This window comes from Centroberyx affinis, unplaced genomic scaffold (assembly GCF_046629955.1).
Source record: "Centroberyx affinis isolate AG114_WGS23_722 - 3 ecotype Tasmania unplaced genomic scaffold, CSIRO-AGI_Caff_v1 ptg005781l_1, whole genome shotgun sequence".
Taxonomy (NCBI): Eukaryota; Metazoa; Chordata; class Actinopteri; order Beryciformes; family Berycidae; genus Centroberyx; species Centroberyx affinis.
In genome coordinates this window covers 3,010-22,500 of record NW_027282930.1, presented here as the reverse complement: position 1 = coordinate 22,500, position 19,491 = coordinate 3,010, and the positions used below count along the sequence as shown (strand labels likewise).

Here is a 19,491-nt window from a genome sequence, read left to right as displayed (position 1 = left end):
GGAGAGGAATAATAAAACTATGTTGTTGTAGTGTGAATGACTGAGCAACAGTGTATCGTTATAGTTTATAGTTATCGTTCTAGATGCGAATGGACCTTAAGATTATTAGTTAAAGAGGCAAAGTATTAGATATATGATTCTACGGTAGTTGTTCAGGACGGGACGATACGATTTGATAACGCGATAAGGAGTTCACGATTCAATACAACCAAAGTACGATGGAATAAATAAAAGTTGCACAGTCAGCAAAGAATGATTGCAGAATTCTGTTTATTTCTGAGACACAAATCTTTCCAGCGATGCCATTGGCTGCTAGAATGTAAACAACAATTTAAAAATGTCATTACAAAGTGACAATAATATAATTTGAATGGAGAGCTTGTGAAACTGTGATGGTCAAGAGTCTCGTGTGTGATTACTACAGCAGAATAACATGGAGCTGATATCACCATTCATGTTCCTGACCCACCATAACGGATTGTCCCGTTTCTGTATTGCGAAATATTGAATTTCGATATACCGTCCCATCTCTAGTAGTTGTACTGAGATTAAGTATGAGACTGGGATTTGGCCAGATGTTAGGTCCAGTCAGGCTGCATCTCCACTGCAGCTGAAGCCCAGTTTTGATTTATTTGTTCCCCTCTACTTGCCCAATAACGAGCCCAGTATAGTAAGGACACCTAAACCCCTATGAGCGTGTTCCAACCTGCTCCAAGGACAGGTTCTGGAAACCAGCTGACATTCCCCGAATTCTGTGATGCAACCCAGCAGGGACTTTCTTGCAGTAAGTCACTGTGGTTTTGTGTCTGTCCTTGTAAAAGATAAAAATAAATATCTCACACACCTGAAGAGGCGGTGGAGGTCGGTTTGACGCCGGTTCGACTCTGGAATGCTGTCAGGAATCCCTCTGTCCTCCAGGTCACAAGACGTAACACATGTTCATTTACGTCTTCAACATACCGAGCCAGAGATGTGGACTCGAGTCATTGTGACTTGGACTCGAGTCGACTCGAGTCACTGTTTTGATGATTTGCAACTTGACTTGACAGAAAATAAATGACTTGAGACTCGACTTGGACTTGGAAGTTAAAGACTCGTGACTTAACTTGACTTGAGACATGATGACTCAAATGACTTGTTTGTGTTCATTTTATGTTTTCAGTTTAAATATTAAATATAAAATATTAAAATGTTCAACGTTGTCAATGTTCACATTACAAGTGTCTGTAGTGTGTATGATCAGATCTTTATACGGTCTATGGATCAGATCAGATCATCATCATCATGGCGGCCGCGACTGTGCCAAGAGTCATCACTTTCGGATTCAAAAATTTCACGTGAAGGAAAAAGGCGAACTGCTGAATGCAAGACCTGCTCATCAAAGATTTCTGACAGCCAGACTACAACATCAAACTGTGAGGGCTGATGTTAGCTAACGTTAGCCAGATACAATCAATAACCAACCAATAATATCATTATTAGACAGGTACTAATACATTGTCTTTTCTCTTTATAAAGACTGGATACTGCAGATAAGACTGCAGTATCTTGGGGGGAAAAACAAAGTGACTTGACTTGGGACTCGACTTGACATAACCTGTGACTTGACTTGCCCAAGAAAAAATGACTTGAGACTTGGACCAAATGACTTGAGTCACGTGTCTGCACTGAGCTGTCAGTCTTCTCTAGAGTGACTTGTAATTGATGCAACAGCAGGATAAGCTTCAATTATGGATCCCTAACATTGTAATAGCAGCCAGTAGTCAGGACAGTGCAGGTAGGGCCGGGCGATAATTCAATATTATGGTTTATCGTCTTTCAGTGGAATCATATGGTGATGATATGGTGATTTGGGGGAAATCGTGACGCACAATTCTGCTGTCTGAACCGATGATAACAAGCACATTTTTATTTAAAAACTCTGACAAAATGACGTATGAAACGTTTTAAGGAATATTATTCGAAAATTTCTGTTTTGTTTACCATTCGGTTCAATGGGATTAACACTAATTTGATTATTTAACATGTGATTTTGCATGTATGAGCCAAATCGTGATGTCTGTTGATGTCGAAAAAAATCCTTCTGATCATGGTGATGTAGATCGGGTGAAATCTGACTCTGGCTTTCAGGGATTCAATTCACTTCTAAATTGACTTTAAAACACTTCTTGACTATGAGCCACTTCTTACTACAGACCAGCCCCCATCTGGACGTCCTGTTCTGGTCTGAATCACCTAGTTGGTCGGTAAAAAATAGTTACAGTGGTTGATGAATTTTGGTTTCCCAACCGCTGCTGTGGCCTGTTGACAAAAACGTTTGGTCATGGAAAGTGCAAACAAACAACAAAGGTCTTTCTGACGATAATCAGTGGAGGGGCTGGAATGAGGTGAAACCTGTTGCATATCTGTTGGAGACACACACACACACACACACACACACACACAGAGTCTGTCTCCTGGACAAGGCCATAAAGATGAAGAGATGTATACTTCCTGTTTTGCATAGAAGAACTTCACACATCATATGTCCTAATCTAATTTTTACTTCCTATTTTCCCCTTCCTTCCCCTCTCTCTCTCTCTCTCCCTCTCCCTCTCCCTCTCCCCCTCCCCTCTCTCTCTCTCTCTCTCTCTCTCTCTCTCTCTCTCTCTCTCTCTCTCTCTCTCTCTCTCTCTCTCTCTCTCTCTCTCTCTCTCTCTCTCTCTCTCTCTCTCTCTCTCTCTCTCTCTCTCTCTCTCTCCTCCCCTCACCCCTCTCTCCCTCCATCCCTCTGTCTCCTCCAGGTGTTTGATAACTATGCGGTGACGGTGATGATCGGCGGGGAGCCGTACACTCTGGGACTGTTTGACACAGCAGGTAGGTTTGTATAAAGCCTGTAAGACTGGAGTGTTGTGGCTTATTGTGTAAACACAGGGTTAACAGCAGTAGTAGTAGTAGCTTAGTTGTTGACGTTGCTGTGTGTCTCCCCCTGCAGGTCAGGAGGACTACGACAGGCTGCGACCCCTCAGCTACCCGCAGACCGACGTCTTCCTCGTCTGTTTCTCTGTCGTTTCGCCCTCCTCCTTCGAGAACGTCCGAGAGAAGGTGTGTGTGTCTGTGTGTGTCTCTGTGTGTGTCTGTGTGTGTGTCGCTGTCTGCCTGTGTGTGTGTCTGTGTGTGTCTGTGTGTGTCTCTGTGTGCGTCTTTATGTCTGTGTCTGTTGGTCTTTGCCAACTTTGGGTTAGTTTGGTAAACATGCACTCTTCTTTTCCATATCATTACTGTCAAATCAAGCCCAAGCCCAAACCTAACCATTAAAAATATCAAATGACATCCAGTTAAGTTTGGTGTTGTGTTGGTGCTACAAAACAGACTTTTATGGGTTAGAGCTGCTTGTCAGAAATAGTCAAATCTGAATGAAAAATCCGACATATTGAGGACGACAGCAATTCCCAGGAATTGACTGCAACCACAATCTTCCTGGTCAACACATAATACTCACTTTATTGTTTTGTTGTTTAAGTGATCCAGATGTAGAGTTTTAATTTGCTCACTCACTTCTACAAAAGATTTTTTTTTGTCTTGGGTCTTTATTTTTCCTTTATTTTCAGACTCGCTGTGTCTCCACATGGGAATAACAGGAAGTAACGTTAGGCTAGTTTACCATAGCAGGCAGCCAATCAGGAGCCTGTTTGATACAGAGCCATTAATTTGCTTTGATTTGATTGGCTCACGGTCAGACAGAGTGTACGGTGGTCAGCAGGGACAAAGTTTGAGAACAGCAAAAGACCAAAGACTGTCTAAAATCGAGACGTTCAAACGCTGTTGTCTCAAAAAGAAACTTGACGCTCGGCGGGTGTTAATTTCAGACCCCGATCTCGCGGATTTACACCTTTTTTTAATGCTTCTTCTTTGTGTCCCTCTCTTTCTTCACAGTGGGTGCCGGAGATTTCCCACCACTGTCCCCGGACGCCCTTCCTGCTGGTGGGGACCCAGGTGGACCTGAGGGACGACAGCAACACCGTGGAGAAGCTGGCCAAGAACAAGCAGAGGCCGCTGGCTCCGGAGAGCGGGGACAAGCTGGCCAGAGACCTGAGGGCCGTCAAATACGTGGAGTGTTCCGCTCTCACACAGGTACACACACAGGGAAGGGGTGTGTGTGTGTGTGTGTGTGTGTGTGTGTGTGTTTGTGTGTAGAGCTGCAACGATTAATCGATTTGTTGTCAACTATTAAATGAATCGCCAACTATTTTGATAATCGATTAATCGGTTTGAGTAATTTTTTAAGAAAAATAAATCTAAATCAAAATTCTCTGATTCCAGCTTCTTAAATGTGAATATTTTCTGGTTTCTTTACTCCTCTATGACAGTAAACTGAATATCTTTGGGTTGTGGACAAAACAAGACATTTGAGGACGTCATCTTGGGCTTTGGGAAACACTGATCCACATTTTTCTGACATTTTATAGACCAAACAGCTAATCGATTAATCGAGAAAATAATCGACAGATTAAACGACAATGAAAATAATCGTTAGTTAGCAGCCCTATTTGTGTGTGTGTGTTTGTGTGTGTAAGATAAGATCAGATAAGACGAGATAAACTTTACTGATCTCTATAGAGGAAAATGTGGAAGTAAAAACACGCCACCTCAATTCATTCGACTTTTCGACCAGCGAGTGCCGTTTGTCAGTTTGTCAGTGATGCAACTTGAAAACTCGCTAAGCAAAAGAAAAACAGCAGCAGACGTCTCCTCACAGGGTTCCTACGCAGGTCTGGAAAGTCTGGAAAAGTATTAAAAATGAATTTGATCATTTCCAGGTCTTGAATAGTTTGGGAATTTGAAAAAAATGACTGGAAAAGTATGGAAAATGTTGCGGTTCAGGTCCGATACACACATAATTCTAGCTTTTATGTTGTTGTAGAGCCACTTTGAGTCCACAGTTTTTGTTGATGTGAAGAATAATGTTCAGATAGAGGGACGCTCTTATTACCCAGCCGCTGTCAGCATGCATTATATCAAATACCCACCAAAATCAAATCCGGTCGAGAACATAGGGTCTGGGAAAAATATGGAATTTTAAAATGTAAACCGTGTAGGAACCCTGCCAATCATCTCACATATTCTGATGTTTGTCGCTGTGAAAAACAATCTTCGTCTATACAGTGATATGACCTAGTTAGCAGGGGCAAGATGTCTATCTGCGTAAATCATATTGAACACCAGACAAAATCTTCAAAACAAATCAAGGTCTGGGAAAAGTATGGAATTTTTTAATTGAAAACGTGTAGGAACCCTGTCCTCGTTGGTTGTGTATGTGAGACTTGAATGTGGAAATGAATGTGTTGTTTGGCTAAAAACAGAAACTGTTATCAACTAAAACTAAACATTTACCTTTTAGACGCATACTCTGACTTTATTTCCGAAAGGTGACAAGATAGGTTTTTTGGACAACAGGGAAAAATGCCCATGCTAATCCGTTTTTGAAAGACGTAGACATGTTTTTGTTGTTTGTTAACAAGAAGCTGATTTTTATTCACTTCAAACCACCAATTGCTGCTGTGGCACCTGAATTTCCCCAATGGGATCAATAAAGTGCTAATCTTATTTTAGCTTAACCCAGCTGATGGAAACACATCTAATTCACATTTAATTTTTTGAAACATTTCGAAAATTTGCGAAAAATGTACTTTATTTTACAGTTGGATGGAAACATAGCTTATCACTGTTTCACTGTATTTCTCTGTCTTTCTCTCCCTCCCTCTCTCTCTCTCCTTCTTTCCTTCCCTCTCCCTCTCTCTCCCTCTCTCTCTCTCTCTCTTTCCCTGCCCCTCCCTCTCTCTCTTGCTCTCCCTCTCTCTCTCTCTCTCTCTCTCTCCTCTCTCTCTCTTTCTTCCCTCCCTCTCCCTCCCTCTCTCTCCCTCTCTCTCTCTCTGTCTCTCCCTCTCTCTTTCTTTCCCTCTCTCTCTCTCTCGCTCTCTTTCTTTCCCTCTCTCTCCCTCTCTCTCTCTTTCTTTCCCTCCCTCTCTCTCGCTCTCTCTCTTTCTTTCCCTCCCCCTCTCTCTCTCTCCCTCTCTCTCTCTCTTTCTTTCCCTCACTCCCCCTCTCTCTTTCTTTCCCTCTCTCTCCCTCTCTCTCTCTTTCTTTCCCTCCCTCTCTCTCGCTCTCTCTCTTTCTTTCCCTCCCCCCTCTCTCTCTCCCTCTCTCTCTCTCTCTCTTTCTTTCCCTCACTCCCCCTCTCTCTTTCTTTCCCTCCCTATCTCTCTCTCTCCCTCTCCTTCTTTCCTTCCCTCTCCCCCCCTCTCTCTCTCCCTCTCTCTCTCTCTCTTTCTTTCCCTCCCTCTCTCTCTCTCTCTCTCTCCCTCTCTCTCTCTTTCCCTCCCTCTCTCTCTCTCCCTCTCTCCTTCTTTCCCTCCCTCTCCCTCTCCCTCTCTCTCTCTCTCTCTTTCTTTCCCTCCCTCTCCCTCTCCCTCTCCCTCTCCCTCTCCCTCTCCCTCTCTCTCTCCCTCTCTCTCTCTCTCAGAGGGGGCTGAAGAACGTGTTTGATGAGGCCATCCTGGCGGCTCTGGAGCCTCCGGAGACCAAACCCAAGAAGCGCTGCGTCCTGCTATAGACGCCAAGGAAGGAGGAAGAGGAGGAGGAGGAGGAGGATGACGAGTGGACATGGGAACAGATACATGGAGACGGGAAAAGAGGGAGGGAGTATGGAGGGAGGGGGGGTAGACACTCGTTTAAACAGTGCCTTCAGCGGTAGCGTGTTGTTGGGATGGACAGGCTATATTTTCATCGTAGATTCGTGTCGCTGTAACACATCTGTGGCTAACAAGTTTTGAACAACACTCCTCGCTAAACTAGTAACCAGGGGTTTAATAATGATAATAAGAGGAGGCAGGTGGAGCGATAGAGAGGTTTGAACCTCAAACGCCTTAAAGATACACTCTGTGGAGGAAGTCACGGTTACAGCCGACGCTGGACTGGCAGCCGCCTTCTCAAAATTCAACGGTTCCTACGCAGGAAAGTCTGGGGAAAAGTCCTTTTAAAAGTTTAGGAATTGCGGAATAAAATCTGCTCAATCCTGATCCGCAGCTGTAAGAAGCCGCTGCCGTTTCACATATTGTGATATTTTGCTGTTGTGTAAAATCATCTCCTGCTGCAGACAGGGGGTTCCTATACAGGCGTGGGAAGTGTACAAATGTATGGAAGCAGAATTGGGTCATTTCCAGGTCTTTCCAGGAAAGTTTGGAAATTGCAGAAAAAACTTTGGAAAAGTATGGAAAAAATATTGTTTTACTGTCCCATACGATAACAACATTTTCAGTGGTTTTACCGCAAGACAACTATCTGCGTAAATCTTATCGAACACCAAAATCTTCAAATCAAATCAAGGACTTAAGTTCTACAAAAACTATGGAATTTGATATTAAAGTGGTTATGCTTTTGAAATGGAGAATGTGTAAGAACCCTGGGTATGTCAGCGTTTCTTTTGGGGGGGTTAATTTCAGCTTTGGTTCCTGTTTTGGCTGAAATTATGGCTGCATTGCTAAAAAAAATTAAAAAAAAGTCCAAATAGAAAGGAAACGCTACAACCTTCATGATATTTTGTTATGAAGCCAATCAAAACAACAGAAGAAATTAATGGGAGGGAGAGCAGGTGAAGCAAAAAAAAACAAAAAACACACACACTCCTGGTAAAAGAGGAAGATCTAGAGACATGACCCGGTTGGTTGGTTGGTTGGTTAGTCACATTCCCTGCAGACCACTGGATTTTGAGAGTGTTGCTGCTGTAGAAAACCCACTGTGCACATGGCTGGTGACTGTAACCCGACTTCCTCCACAGCAGCAGAAAGAGACTCGGATTGCTTAGAGCGGAGTTGGCGAATTAGGTTTTCACTAGTGCTTTATACCGACTGGAGAAAAAAAAAAAGAAAAATCCGCTTATGCCTTGCAGTCTAGACGCACACAAAAGACATCGTACATACGCATACAAACATTTGAAGCAGTCGGTTATGTCTACATGCATATTTTCAGTAATCCCAGGACATAAACAATAACGTTGCAGGTGTTTTACATGATCTGCCGGTTAAGTATCGCTGCTGTCGGTGTGAAAATGAAAAGTCTTCAAAATGTTTCTGCCCTTCGGAAATAAAGTCGAGCTTGTTTTTAGTTTGATGACAAGACATTTTCAATTGCAAGAGCCCAAGGGGAGGAACGCGTAATCTTTGAAGTAAAAACATGTAAAAAGTCGAATCAAAATTTTGGTGTCACGGGGTTTTCACCTGACAACAGCGATATGTGGTTATTTGGAAAATGGTGTAGTCCGAATACACACACACACACACACACACACACACACACATACCGACACAAATCGTCATTCTGGCCTCGTCTTCACACCAGTGCTTTCTCTGCTGTCATGCTGCCTTCTCTCTCTTCAGACGACCCACTGTGGACTGTCGCATCCCAAACCCAACCTGACTTTGGCTGTGACTGAAAGCTCATACTGCGTACTACCTATTATTACATAGTGTTCAATAAAGGTGCTAGGTGCAGCATTTTAACATTAATAAATCATGAGCACATTCATTTTGAGACATTAGTGTAATTACCGTAAACAAACCAGAGCATCAGCCTCTACCAGTCTCTACTCTGCATCCTCCATTGTTTCTCCCTCACCTGGTGGATCTGGAGGGAAATCTGCTGGATCTCTTTACGGCACAAAACAGGAAGAGGTTCTGTTCTTCCAGAGCAAACGGTGCTAAAGCTTTCAGAGTTTCTGGTAGCAGATGGTGGAAGGAGGGAAAGGAAGATGGAGAAAATCATTTGTGAGCTTGGAGTTACGAGGCTTTTTTTCAAAATTGAGTTATCAACATTCATTATCATTGAATGTAACTTTTTGCTTGTGTGGTGTTATGTTTTTTTTTTAAAGAACCTCTTGGGATTTCAATATTACCTAACAGTTTTGTTGGCTTGTATGTCAGATCTTTGATGCACTCCACCCAGATAGATCCTTATAATTCCATGATCACAAGTTATCTCTCCTCTTGCTCTTCAAAACAAACGCACCCAGAGTGGCGCCAAGGAGGGGGAGGCGGGGCAGGAACCAACGGGGCTTATGGGAAATAATTTAAATAACTTGGAGAAACACTCGCGCTTACTATAGCACTGGTGTGAGATAGAGGCGACCAATCGTCTCCACCATGCTCTCATTTGTTTACGGTAATTATACCAAGCTATCACAATTAATTTGACTGATATATTGAAGTTTAAAGCAGCTACATGCAGCACCTTCAGCATGCACAACAACTATCAACAGACTAACTTCAGTGTGTAATGCAGCTTGATGTCACACTGTGTATTCCATTTGGGGATTTCTTTTGTTTTTTTTGGTATTAAACCTTAGAAAAGGTATTAAACTTCCAACTGTTCTAAGCCACAGTAGTTTTACTGTAAATGCCTGTTTCCTGGTAGTAACGCCTACTGGAGAAACCTGCTGCCTTATCGCTTAAAGCCAGTCAGATCCTCACTGGTCCTTCCAGCAGGAGGCTGCTGTCAAACTGGGTGAAATCATCATCTTTTTCCTTACTTGGTTTCCGCTTTCTGGCCAGGCCACAAAGTCAGAAGTTGTTCTATTTTTGAAAGCTAATTATCACAAAAGTTCATTTTCTGTCTCTATATAAGGTTAGGGGTTACGTTTAAGGCCTCCAGAGTTAGTGTCAGAGTAGGTTTAATAATTTTTTCTCGTGAAAATTCTGATTCCTTCGCAGCTCGGCCAGAAATGAACCATCTCTTCCCCTTCACATGGCTTGTAAACATCTGTGTGGAAGGTCAAGGAAGCGTTTTTTAAACAGACTGAACCCCACCCACCATCTGATCTCTGCTCTCTTATAGCTTTTCTTCTGTTGGTTGGGTATAAAAAAAAAAAAACCCGTAGAAGACAATATCTGGGGCTCCAGACTGGACCGGGTTCCTAGAAAAGTCTGGAAAATTATACTGAGTATTTCCAGGTTTTTAGAAGTATAGAGAAACGACAACAAAAATCAAGAAAAGTATAGAAATTCACCACCACAGTCTAAATTACTAGCTAAAATGTTCCACCTTTTATCACATTAGCCTGTAGTCAAAGGTCTGCAAAGTCTAAACCTTGAGTTCTGGAAAAGTGGGGGATCTCAAAGTGGAGCGTGTGTAAAAACCCATACGCGGTTTAAAAAAGCCTCTTGCTAGATGGCTGTTTTGATGGTGCGACTCAGGCTGGACAGATGACCTGATTTTTTTTAACATTCAATTCATATTTTTGGGGCATTTTGTCTGAAGCTCGTATCTGGAGCAGCAATACAATAGATACAAACCTGTGTGGGACAGACGTGATCCTGCTCAGACAGCCGTGAAAAGATCAGACCTGCGCCTCAGGTTGTCTGTTTCTGTGTCCGGCCTGAGTCACTCTGTTGGTCCCCGTTAGCCCCCGGAGCCCACTGAGCACCTCTTCTGTTGTTGTTGTTGTTGTTTTGTTTTTTGTTTTTTTTTGTTAGCTGGCGGTGATAAACAGATGCAGGGGTGAAGCTCCGGTCACGGCTCCTGCTGTTACGCTGCAATTACTGAGCAGGGCAAAAGTTGAAATCTGAACTTCTAGCACTCTGCGCTCAGAGTGCATACAGGATGCTAGGCTGCAAGTGCTGCTGGGAAAACGCCTCCTTTTCCAGAGGTGTCACTAGTGGGGGGGAAAAGGGGGAGTATTTTCGGGGTCCCTAAGCTCCTTTTAGAGATGCGAGGTGCCACTGTACTAAAGATGCATCAGGGATTTCCTAGCAGCACCCCTTGTGCCTTTGCAGTGAAAATAAGGCGGAAACAAAGCTGTAACAGGAGGTTCTCGGGGGGGAGGAGCTTCACATCAGCATCACATCTGGAATATTTCTTCTCATCGACTTCCATTCTGAACCACAGTGCCAACAAATTTACTGCATCTTCATGTATCGTCTATGTGGATCCACACTAGCCTAGGCTGATGCTGTTATATATATACCCGATGTGGCTAAAGAGCAAGCCTTCCACTTTCCTTCCCTTATTATCGTCCTCTCCTGCCTTTTTTTTTTTTTTTTTTTTCTCTCTCCTTTGGCCTGACTGGAACCTCAAGTGCTTGTTGGTGTGTCAGCACCACCTGGAGGCCTTAAAGGGGAAGTCCACTCGGTTTAAGAGTTCATCTGTGTTGTGTCTGTGGTCGGTGACGGGAATCATCGGTATTTTTTGAACATGAACAAATCTCTCTTCAAGTCAGAAATCAGAGAATTTAGACTCGAAGCCGTAATGCCATCAGGTGTCTGGAGCTTCTCAATAGATAATGAATGGTGGACTGACTTTTTGAGGTACACAGGATGTTTGATTGAGGTTTTATAGCCAAATTAGCTTTATTTTATAGTGATGGTGTCATGTCTGAATTAGAAAATGTGGCCCTATCCTCATAAAATCATCCTGAGTGCTTTAAGTCGTCTGCTTGAATTCATTCTCTAACAGCAAAATGATCAATAGTTAAATTTTTCATTTACAAAAAGTTAGCAAAATTACTATAAGTATGTATAAGAATGTTATGATCAGAGGGTTAACTCTCCCATTCAATCATATATGAAGACAGAACTCTTCCTTGATGGATGCTCCTCGGGACAAAATGTTCAGAAATGTTGGTTGAGTCCTCTGGGAGAGAGTTGTTCATGCTCAGTGACACTGACTGGCCCGGCCCACAGTAATCATAATCATGTGAAATCTTAAATTGAGTGACACTCCCCATTAAAATGAACCGAAATTCCACTTTGCTTATTTTTTTTCCCGTTGTTTTGGAGATTACGGTGTTTTCTTAATAATGTTATGATGATGACGAGTATTATATTTTTTTTTTTCTTTGCTCCTTATTGTTTTTTGGGGGATTATTTTAGTTTTTTTGGACACTTTTTTTTTTTTTTTTTTTTTTAGATATTTTTACTATTACTTGATGGTTGAGTGCCAACAGTTTGAGTGGGTGTCACTGGCCTGGTTTGACATACTAAGCGATCCTGATAATAAGCTTCTAATGGCAGAAACCTGCTGGTGATAGTAGTAATAACAGCTGAAGCAATAATAACAGATGTGGAAACACTGACTGCTCTGTATTGAACGCACCTCAGTTGAATGTTGGAACCCGTGGGTGATTTGAAATAATAAAAAAGTACTTGAATGTTACTTTGCCTTGGCTTGATTTTATGTTATTTTTTATTAACTAATTTCTTCTTCCTCCTCTTCTCTCTCTGTCTCTCCTTCCGTCTTCTCATTATTATTCTGTTTATTCCTTTTTCTGTCTGCTCCTTCTTCTTACCCCTTATTTGAAAATTACAGCATCAAGGCAATCATCTCCCATCTTCTTCTGTGGTGGTACTGGGCAGCTCCCAGTTTGAGTTTGTGTATATGGGTCATTACTGTAAATAATAAAAAGGTGTTTTTTAGTCAACTGCTTAAATGAGAGTTATAGACAAGTGTAGTCAGGGATAAGATGTGTAAAGATGCTTAACTTTAACTTTATCGATCACTGCAGGGAAATGAAAACAGGGAACAAAAGAAAAATTGTAAAATAGAAGTAATAAAAAGCAATAAAAATAGAATATAAACAATTTTGGGGTTGTATAAATATATGCAGCCCACAATTCAATGCATGTATGAGTGGCAAGCAGCGGTGGAAGAAGTACTCAGATCTTGTACTTAAGTGAAAGTAACAATACCACAGTATAAAAAATACTCTGTTACAAGTAGAAGTCCTGCATTCAAATTTTTACTTAAGTAAAAGTACAAAAGTATTAGCATCAAAATGTACTTAAAGCAACAAAAGTAAAAGTACTCATTATGCAGAATGGCCCATTTCAGAATATTGTACATTATATCGATGTATATATTATTGATGCATTAATGTGTTCATCCCTTTAATGTTGCAGCTGGTAAAGTGAAGCTGATTTTAATGACTTTATTTACTGCTGGGTAGTTTGTAAATTTCCCCCTGGGGATCAATAAAGTTTTATCTTAATCTATAATAATACATCATAATTTATTAGTTGATTATATTTTGTATTATTAATCTGAATATGCAAAGTAACTAGTAACTTAAGTTATCAAATAAATGTAGTAGAGTAAAAAGTACAATATTTGCCTCTGAATTGTAGTGGAGTAGAAGTAAGTCTGGTTCAGGGATTTAACTCACTTTTTTCTGGCTAGTTTTTCCATCCTGATTGATATATTTTGTTACCTAAACAAACTACTTGTAGGTACCGTCACAGCTTGAAATCCTCTCCAGCGCTCTTTGGTCTTTGACCCTGACTCTCTTTTACTATCGGCTGCTTGAAATGTTGGCAATGTTGGAATTTGAAGTGTGAAATGGCTAAAATGTAAAATATTTTCAAGGCCGCCAAAGAACCCAAACATCCAGAGACTCGCTGTCTGTGACTGTCTGATCCTGACTACACTCACACAGCTGTGGATGAGGCTTCCTTCACATAACAAGCATGTGAAAGAATATGCACTTTAGGCATTATTAGCACTTCTGCATATGGTAATAGTTTTTTTTTCCCAATGCCATGTTTTTAGTGGAACAGACAAGGTAAAAGAGTAAAAGACAAGGGAAAATGTACTTCTGTGGTTGGAAGCACAAAAGTCCAAGTACAAGTACAACGTCCAACCATAGAAGTACAATTTCCCTTTGTCTTTTCACCTGCTCTAGCTTTTTCCCTACCCATGAGCACCTGCAGAGTTTGCAGTTTTTTTTAATCCTGATGCACTCCTTGTGCTATTTCTTGTTTTATACTTTTGTCTGTATCATGTTTTTATTTATTTTCTCGGTAACACTTTACAATAAGGGTCACTAAGTTAAGGGTTAGTTAATTCTTAATAAGGGTTAATTAATGCTTAATAAGCATTAACTAACCCTTAATTAACAGTTAACTAATGTGTAATTTACTAATGGTGTTCATGTTAACTAAGGTATTAATTTATACATTATTTAATAGTTTATAAAGATGACTATTAAATCATGTATAAATTAATACCTTAGTTAACATGAACATCATTAGTAAATGATTACCAGACACATTCGTTAACTGTTAATTAAGGGTTATTAAGCATTAACTAACCCTTAACTTAATGACCCTTATTGTAAAGTGTTACCATTTTCTCTTATTCTGGTCAGCAGAATCTCCTTAGGGAAAATAAAGATGAACTTCACTATACAGCTGTCACTGTACAAGTCAATGATAAGAAGGGTGATAGATGGTTTCACCAAATCACATTCAGAGAAAGAGGTGGATGCACTTATAAATATAGTGATAACATGATAAACCATGCTGAAATGATCAACACTACTGAAAAAGGTTTTTTAGGGTGCTGGCAAGTGCAGGAAAAAACACTGTTGCAAAGTATTGATTCTTCTCACACACCAAGTCTCTCAAAAAAGTTCCTTCATTTTACATGAGATAAAGAGTTTAGGAGGGAATGACGCATTTCACTTCCTGCTTCTTCAGGTTCACTCTTCAGGTTCAGTTTGCACACTCTTCAGGTTCACTCTTCACTCTCTTAAGGTTCAGTTTGCACACTTCAGGTTCACTCTTCAGGTTCAGTTTGCACACTCTTCAGGTTCACTCTTCACTCTCTTCAGGTTCAGTTTGCACACTTCAGGTTCACTCTTCAGGTTCAGTTTGCACACTCTTCAGGTTCACTCTTCAGGTTCAGTCTGCACTCTCTTCAGGTTCACTCTGCACTCTTCAGGTTCACTCTTCAGGTTCAGTCTACACTCTCTTCAGGTTCAGTCTGCACTCTCTTCAGGTTCACTCTGCACTCTTCAGGTTCACTCTTCAGGTTCACTCTGCACTCTCTTCAGGTTCAGTTTGCACACACTTCAGGTTCACTCTTCAGGTTCAGTTTGCACACTCTTCAGGTTCACTCTTCAGGTTCAGTCTGCACTCTCTTCAGGTTCACTCTGCACTCTTCAGGTTCACTCTTCAGGTTCAGTCTACACTCTCTTCAGGTTCAGTCTGCACTCTCTTCAGGTTCACTCTGCACTCTTCAGGTTCACTCTTCAGGTTCAGTCTGCACTCTCTTCAGGTTCAGTTTGCACACTCTTCAGGTTCACTCTTCAGGTTCAGTTTGCACACTCTTCAGGTTCACTCTGCACTCTTCAGGTTCACTCTTCAGGTTCAGTCTGCACTCTTCAGGTTCACTCTGCACTCTTCGGGTTCACTCTTCAGGTTCAGTCTGCACTCTCTTCAGGTTCAGTTTGCACACTCTTCAGGTTCACTCTTCAGGTTCAGTTTGCACACTCTTCAGGTTCACTCTGCACTCTCTTCAGGTTCAGTTTGCACATTCTTCAGGTTCACTCTTCAGGTTCAGTTTGCACTCTCTTCAGGTTCAGTCTGCACTCTCTTCAGGTTCACTCTGCACTCTTCAGGTTCACTCTTCAGGTTCAGTCTGCACTCTCTTCAGGTTCACTCTGCACTCTTCAGGTTCACTCTTCAGGTTCACTCTTCAGGTTCAGTCTGCACTTTCTTCAGGTTCACTCTTCACTCTCTTCAGGTTCACTCTTCATTCTCTTCAGGTTCACTCTTCATTCTCTTCAGGCTCACTCTTCACTCTCTTCAGGCTCCCTCTTTGCTCTCGTTCACTCCTTAACCTTGTATCTCATGTGAAATAAAGGAACTTCTTGTAGAGACTTGGAGTGCGGCAAAAATCAACACTTTGCAGCACTCATCCTCAATTTCATCACTGCACAAGAGAGAGAAGTGAAAGCACAGATCCTGCTGTCCCAGACTGGACTCATGGAGGTGTGGAAGATGCCATTTGGCGACAGAAGAGTTAACGCAGTACCCTACAGTGGCCAATAGGGGGAGGTGTTCCATTGGTTTTGAATGGGCCCCAGTGAATACAGTATGTAAATGACCTAGGTTCATTTTGATTGGCAGTCTAAAATGGATCCTGGCCGCCTTCAGACCGACATGGCATGGAGGCTCGGCGCGACTGGCTCCTTTGTCTGTGTGACGGAGGAGACGGCGGTGTGTGTGTGTGTGAGTGTGTGTGTGTGTGTGTGTGTGTGTGTGTGTGTGAATGCATGATTGAGACGCAGGGAGAGAGCATGAATAAACCCTGAATGAAAGCTGTAACTATTCATTCACACCATAATGTACTCTTTCTGTTCCTCCCTCCCTCCCTCCGTCCTCACCCGCTTTTTTCCCATCATCCCTCTCCCCACTTCTCTCCACTCTCTTCTTCTTCTTCTTCTTCTCTCTCTCTCTCTCCCCCATGTGTTTGACTTGTTGAGGTCTTTGCTTTCACTCCTCTCTCCCCTTCTGCTAGCTGTCTTTGGTAAAAACGTCACCTCTGTTTCACAACAGCTTGTAACCTTGTAACGCTCTTATGGATAAGTGCAGGGACAGTTATTCTCACTATTGCAAAATGTTCACCATTTCTTACTAAACTCCTAATGTTCGCTGTTAATTTGGGAAGGCGTTCGCAGCCTTGCAGTTATTCATCACAAGGAAACAATCTGCCTGTTCCCCCAAAACACAGAAACTATTTTCAAATGGTTCCAGGCCAGTTAGCAGAGCCAGTCCAGTACATTCCTTCACAAAATCCATATAATTCTTCCATATAATGCTTCATGTAATGCTGTCATAACTGATGGAAGCCACTACATTCAAAACGTAAACTCCTTGTTTCCTAAACCGTGGAGTGGGACCCAAACTGGGACCCCACGTGACAACAGTAGTAGTGTGTTTTAATCGCCCGGGTTCCTGGGATGATGTGAGGCTAAATCGCGTTTCTGGGGCATCACATTTGTGTTTTGTCAAAACCCCTAAAATAATTCAGTACAGTTTCTTTATTTCTAAACTATAAATTAAACTAAATTGTTGATGGGCTAATTAATGCTGGCTGTGTCAACACATGAAGGATCTTAAGGCAAACTCATTAAATAGCTTTCTATGCTTTGTTTAGCCGAGATCTCCTCAGATCCTTTGGCCCTTGATTTCCTTCTGAACGCTCATATAGTGAATTTTGACTTTTTGCACCTATCATCATGTGATTTAGATTTCATTCTTGCTCATGCATATTTTTGTCTACAACTGTTATGTTTGTCATTGATGCTGCTTTCTTGGCCAGGCTGGAAACATACAGTATACCTAAACTTCTACTGTTAAGTTTTTTTTTAATATACTATTAATGTATGTTTTTGTGTTATGTTTAATGTGACCTGCGAGAGCGACCCACCAAGCTGAACTCTGAACTGAACTGAAACTGATTCTGACTCTGACAATGGGACCAAGCGGTTAAATAAAGGTTAAATGAAAGTAAAAATTAGGATGAATTCAGTGATTCCCACATCAGTTTTAGTTCTGCTTTGAATCAGAACCAAGTTACTGTGTTTACAGGGCGGCCATCTTGTCTTGTCAAGTGTGACTGGTGCTGATTCAGTCACTGACACTTTGACTGCTGCCTGTCCCACCGCGCCTCAGTCTCCCTGCTCGCTTGCTTGTTTGGTTGGTGAATATTATTGGATGTCCATTTGACCTCATTATAAGTGCGTTGCCATGGGCAACCAGCGGGGAGAAGAGGGAGGGGGGGGGAGGGAGGAATAGAAGAGTTGCATCATGGGATAGAAACCTGACCTCTCTCTTTTTTTTTCTCTCTCTTTTTTTTCTCCTTCTCTCGGAGGACACGCACACGTGCACAAATTGCACATGTGTACACGTGCACACTCTCGCACGTGCAACACATGCACCCGCACCCACATGCACACACACAGTTTGCCTAAACAAAGATACATTAGAAAGGCGCGATGACGGAAGAGAACCAGTATGTCCAGCCAGTGGATTCCTGAATATAACAACAATGCAATATCTGTTTATGGCCCAATGTGTATAATAAACACTCCAACATGTACAGAGGCAATAACACACAAAATACACAAACTGCCATTGTGTATATGTGTGTGTAATTGTGTCTATGTTCATGTTCGTTTAATTTTGTGTGTGTCTGTGTTCCTGTGTTCAATTTTGTTTCTGTGTGTGCAATTTTGTGTCTCTATGTTTGTGTTCATATGTTTCATTTTGTGTCTGTATGTTTGTGTGTCTCTATTTTTGTGTTTGTATGTTCAATTCTTTGTCTGTCTCTATGTTCGTGTTTGTATGTTTCATGTTGTGTGTGTACTGTATGTTTTGCCTCTATGTTTGTATGTTTCATTTTGTGTCTATATGTTCGTGTGTGCGATTACGTGTCTGTGTCATTTGTCTGTATGTTTGTGTGTGTGTGTGTATATGTGTGTATGTTTATGAGTAATTTTGTGTCTGTACATTCATGTGTACGAGTAATTTTGTGTGTCTCTCTGTTTGTGTTCGTATATTTAATTGTGTGTGAGTGTGTGTGTGTAATTTGTGTCTAGGTTTGTGTGTGTGTAGTTTTGTGTGTCTCTATGTTAGTGTTTGCATGTGTGTTCCATATTGTGTCTGTTTGTGTGTCTGTTTGGTGTGTTTCTATGTGTGTGTGTGTGTGTGTGTTTCTGGGTGTATACATGTGGTTGCGTGCAATTTGGTGTCTCCATGAGTGTGCTCCTGGGTGTATACGTGTTCGCCTGTAATTTTGTGTATGATCGTATGTGTGTGGGAGTGTAGCATAATGTGGGTTTGTGGGTAATTTTGTGTGTGTCTGTGTATGTTTATGTGTGTGTGTGTGTGTGTCCGTATGCATGTTTGTGAGTAATTTTGTGTGACTGCGTGTACGAATGTGTGCTTCTGTGTTTATTTATGTATGTTCTGAGCTTCATCCACAGAACACACAGCTGCGTGTATGCGTGTGTGTGTCACTCTGTGTGTGTGTGTGTGTGTGTGTGTTCAAGTATACAGTCAAGCTCACACGCACAGTGCCTTCATCTCTGACATAACCGGTTACCATGCATACTGTGCGACTCTGACTATTATGGGGTGTTCTTTGTTTTGTCACGACGTGCCCTGGTATGGAATGGGAGGGGGAGGGGAATAGGGTGTGTGTGTGTGTGGAAGGGGGGGTGGGGGGTGGGGGGGTTGGTGGAGTTGAGTGCGCATGCATGTGTGAGGGGGAGGTATGTGTGTTTTGGTGTGTGTGTGTGTGTGTGCGGGGTGGAGGGAGAAGAGGGTGGGGGGTGGAGGGGGGTTAGTGAGCGGTGTGTGTGTGTGTGTGTGGTGGGGGGGTAGCAGGGAAAGGGTGTGTGCGTGTTTGCATGTGTGTGTCGAGGAGAGGAGAGGAGCAGGGGAGTGGGGGTTGGGTGTGTGTGTGTGTGCGTGTCTGTGCGAGCGTGCGAGCAGGCGTATAATGTGTGCATGAGAGAGAGAGAGAGAGAGAGAGAGAGAGAGAGTGTGTGCATGCATGCATGTGTTTTTGAGTAGGTAAGAGCACAGATAAAATGGTGGCTTGTGTGTGTGTGTGTGTGTGAGAGAGAGTGTGTGTGTGTGTGTGTGCGCGCGCCAGGCCTCTCGGGTGAAATTGCAA

The 19,491-nt window shown here is 42.2% G+C and overlaps 1 protein-coding gene across 2 annotated transcripts in view; it reads left to right on the top strand.

Moving 5' to 3' along the window:
- LOC139667818 (cell division control protein 42 homolog) overlaps window positions 1–12,174 on the top strand; it is a 20,533-nt gene extending 8,359 nt beyond the window's left edge. For both annotated transcript variants that reach the window (XM_071547293.1, XM_071547291.1), the window contains exons 3-6: window positions 2,784–2,856; window positions 2,975–3,084; window positions 3,916–4,113; window positions 6,503–12,174. In XM_071547293.1, coding sequence (XP_071403394.1) covers window positions 2,784–2,856; window positions 2,975–3,084; window positions 3,916–4,113; window positions 6,503–6,592 — 471 coding nt within the window. In that variant the 3' untranslated portion in view covers window positions 6,593–12,174. The remainder of the gene's footprint in view (window positions 1–2,783; window positions 2,857–2,974; window positions 3,085–3,915; window positions 4,114–6,502) is intronic.
- The last annotated feature ends 7,317 nt before the right edge of the window (window positions 12,175–19,491 follow it).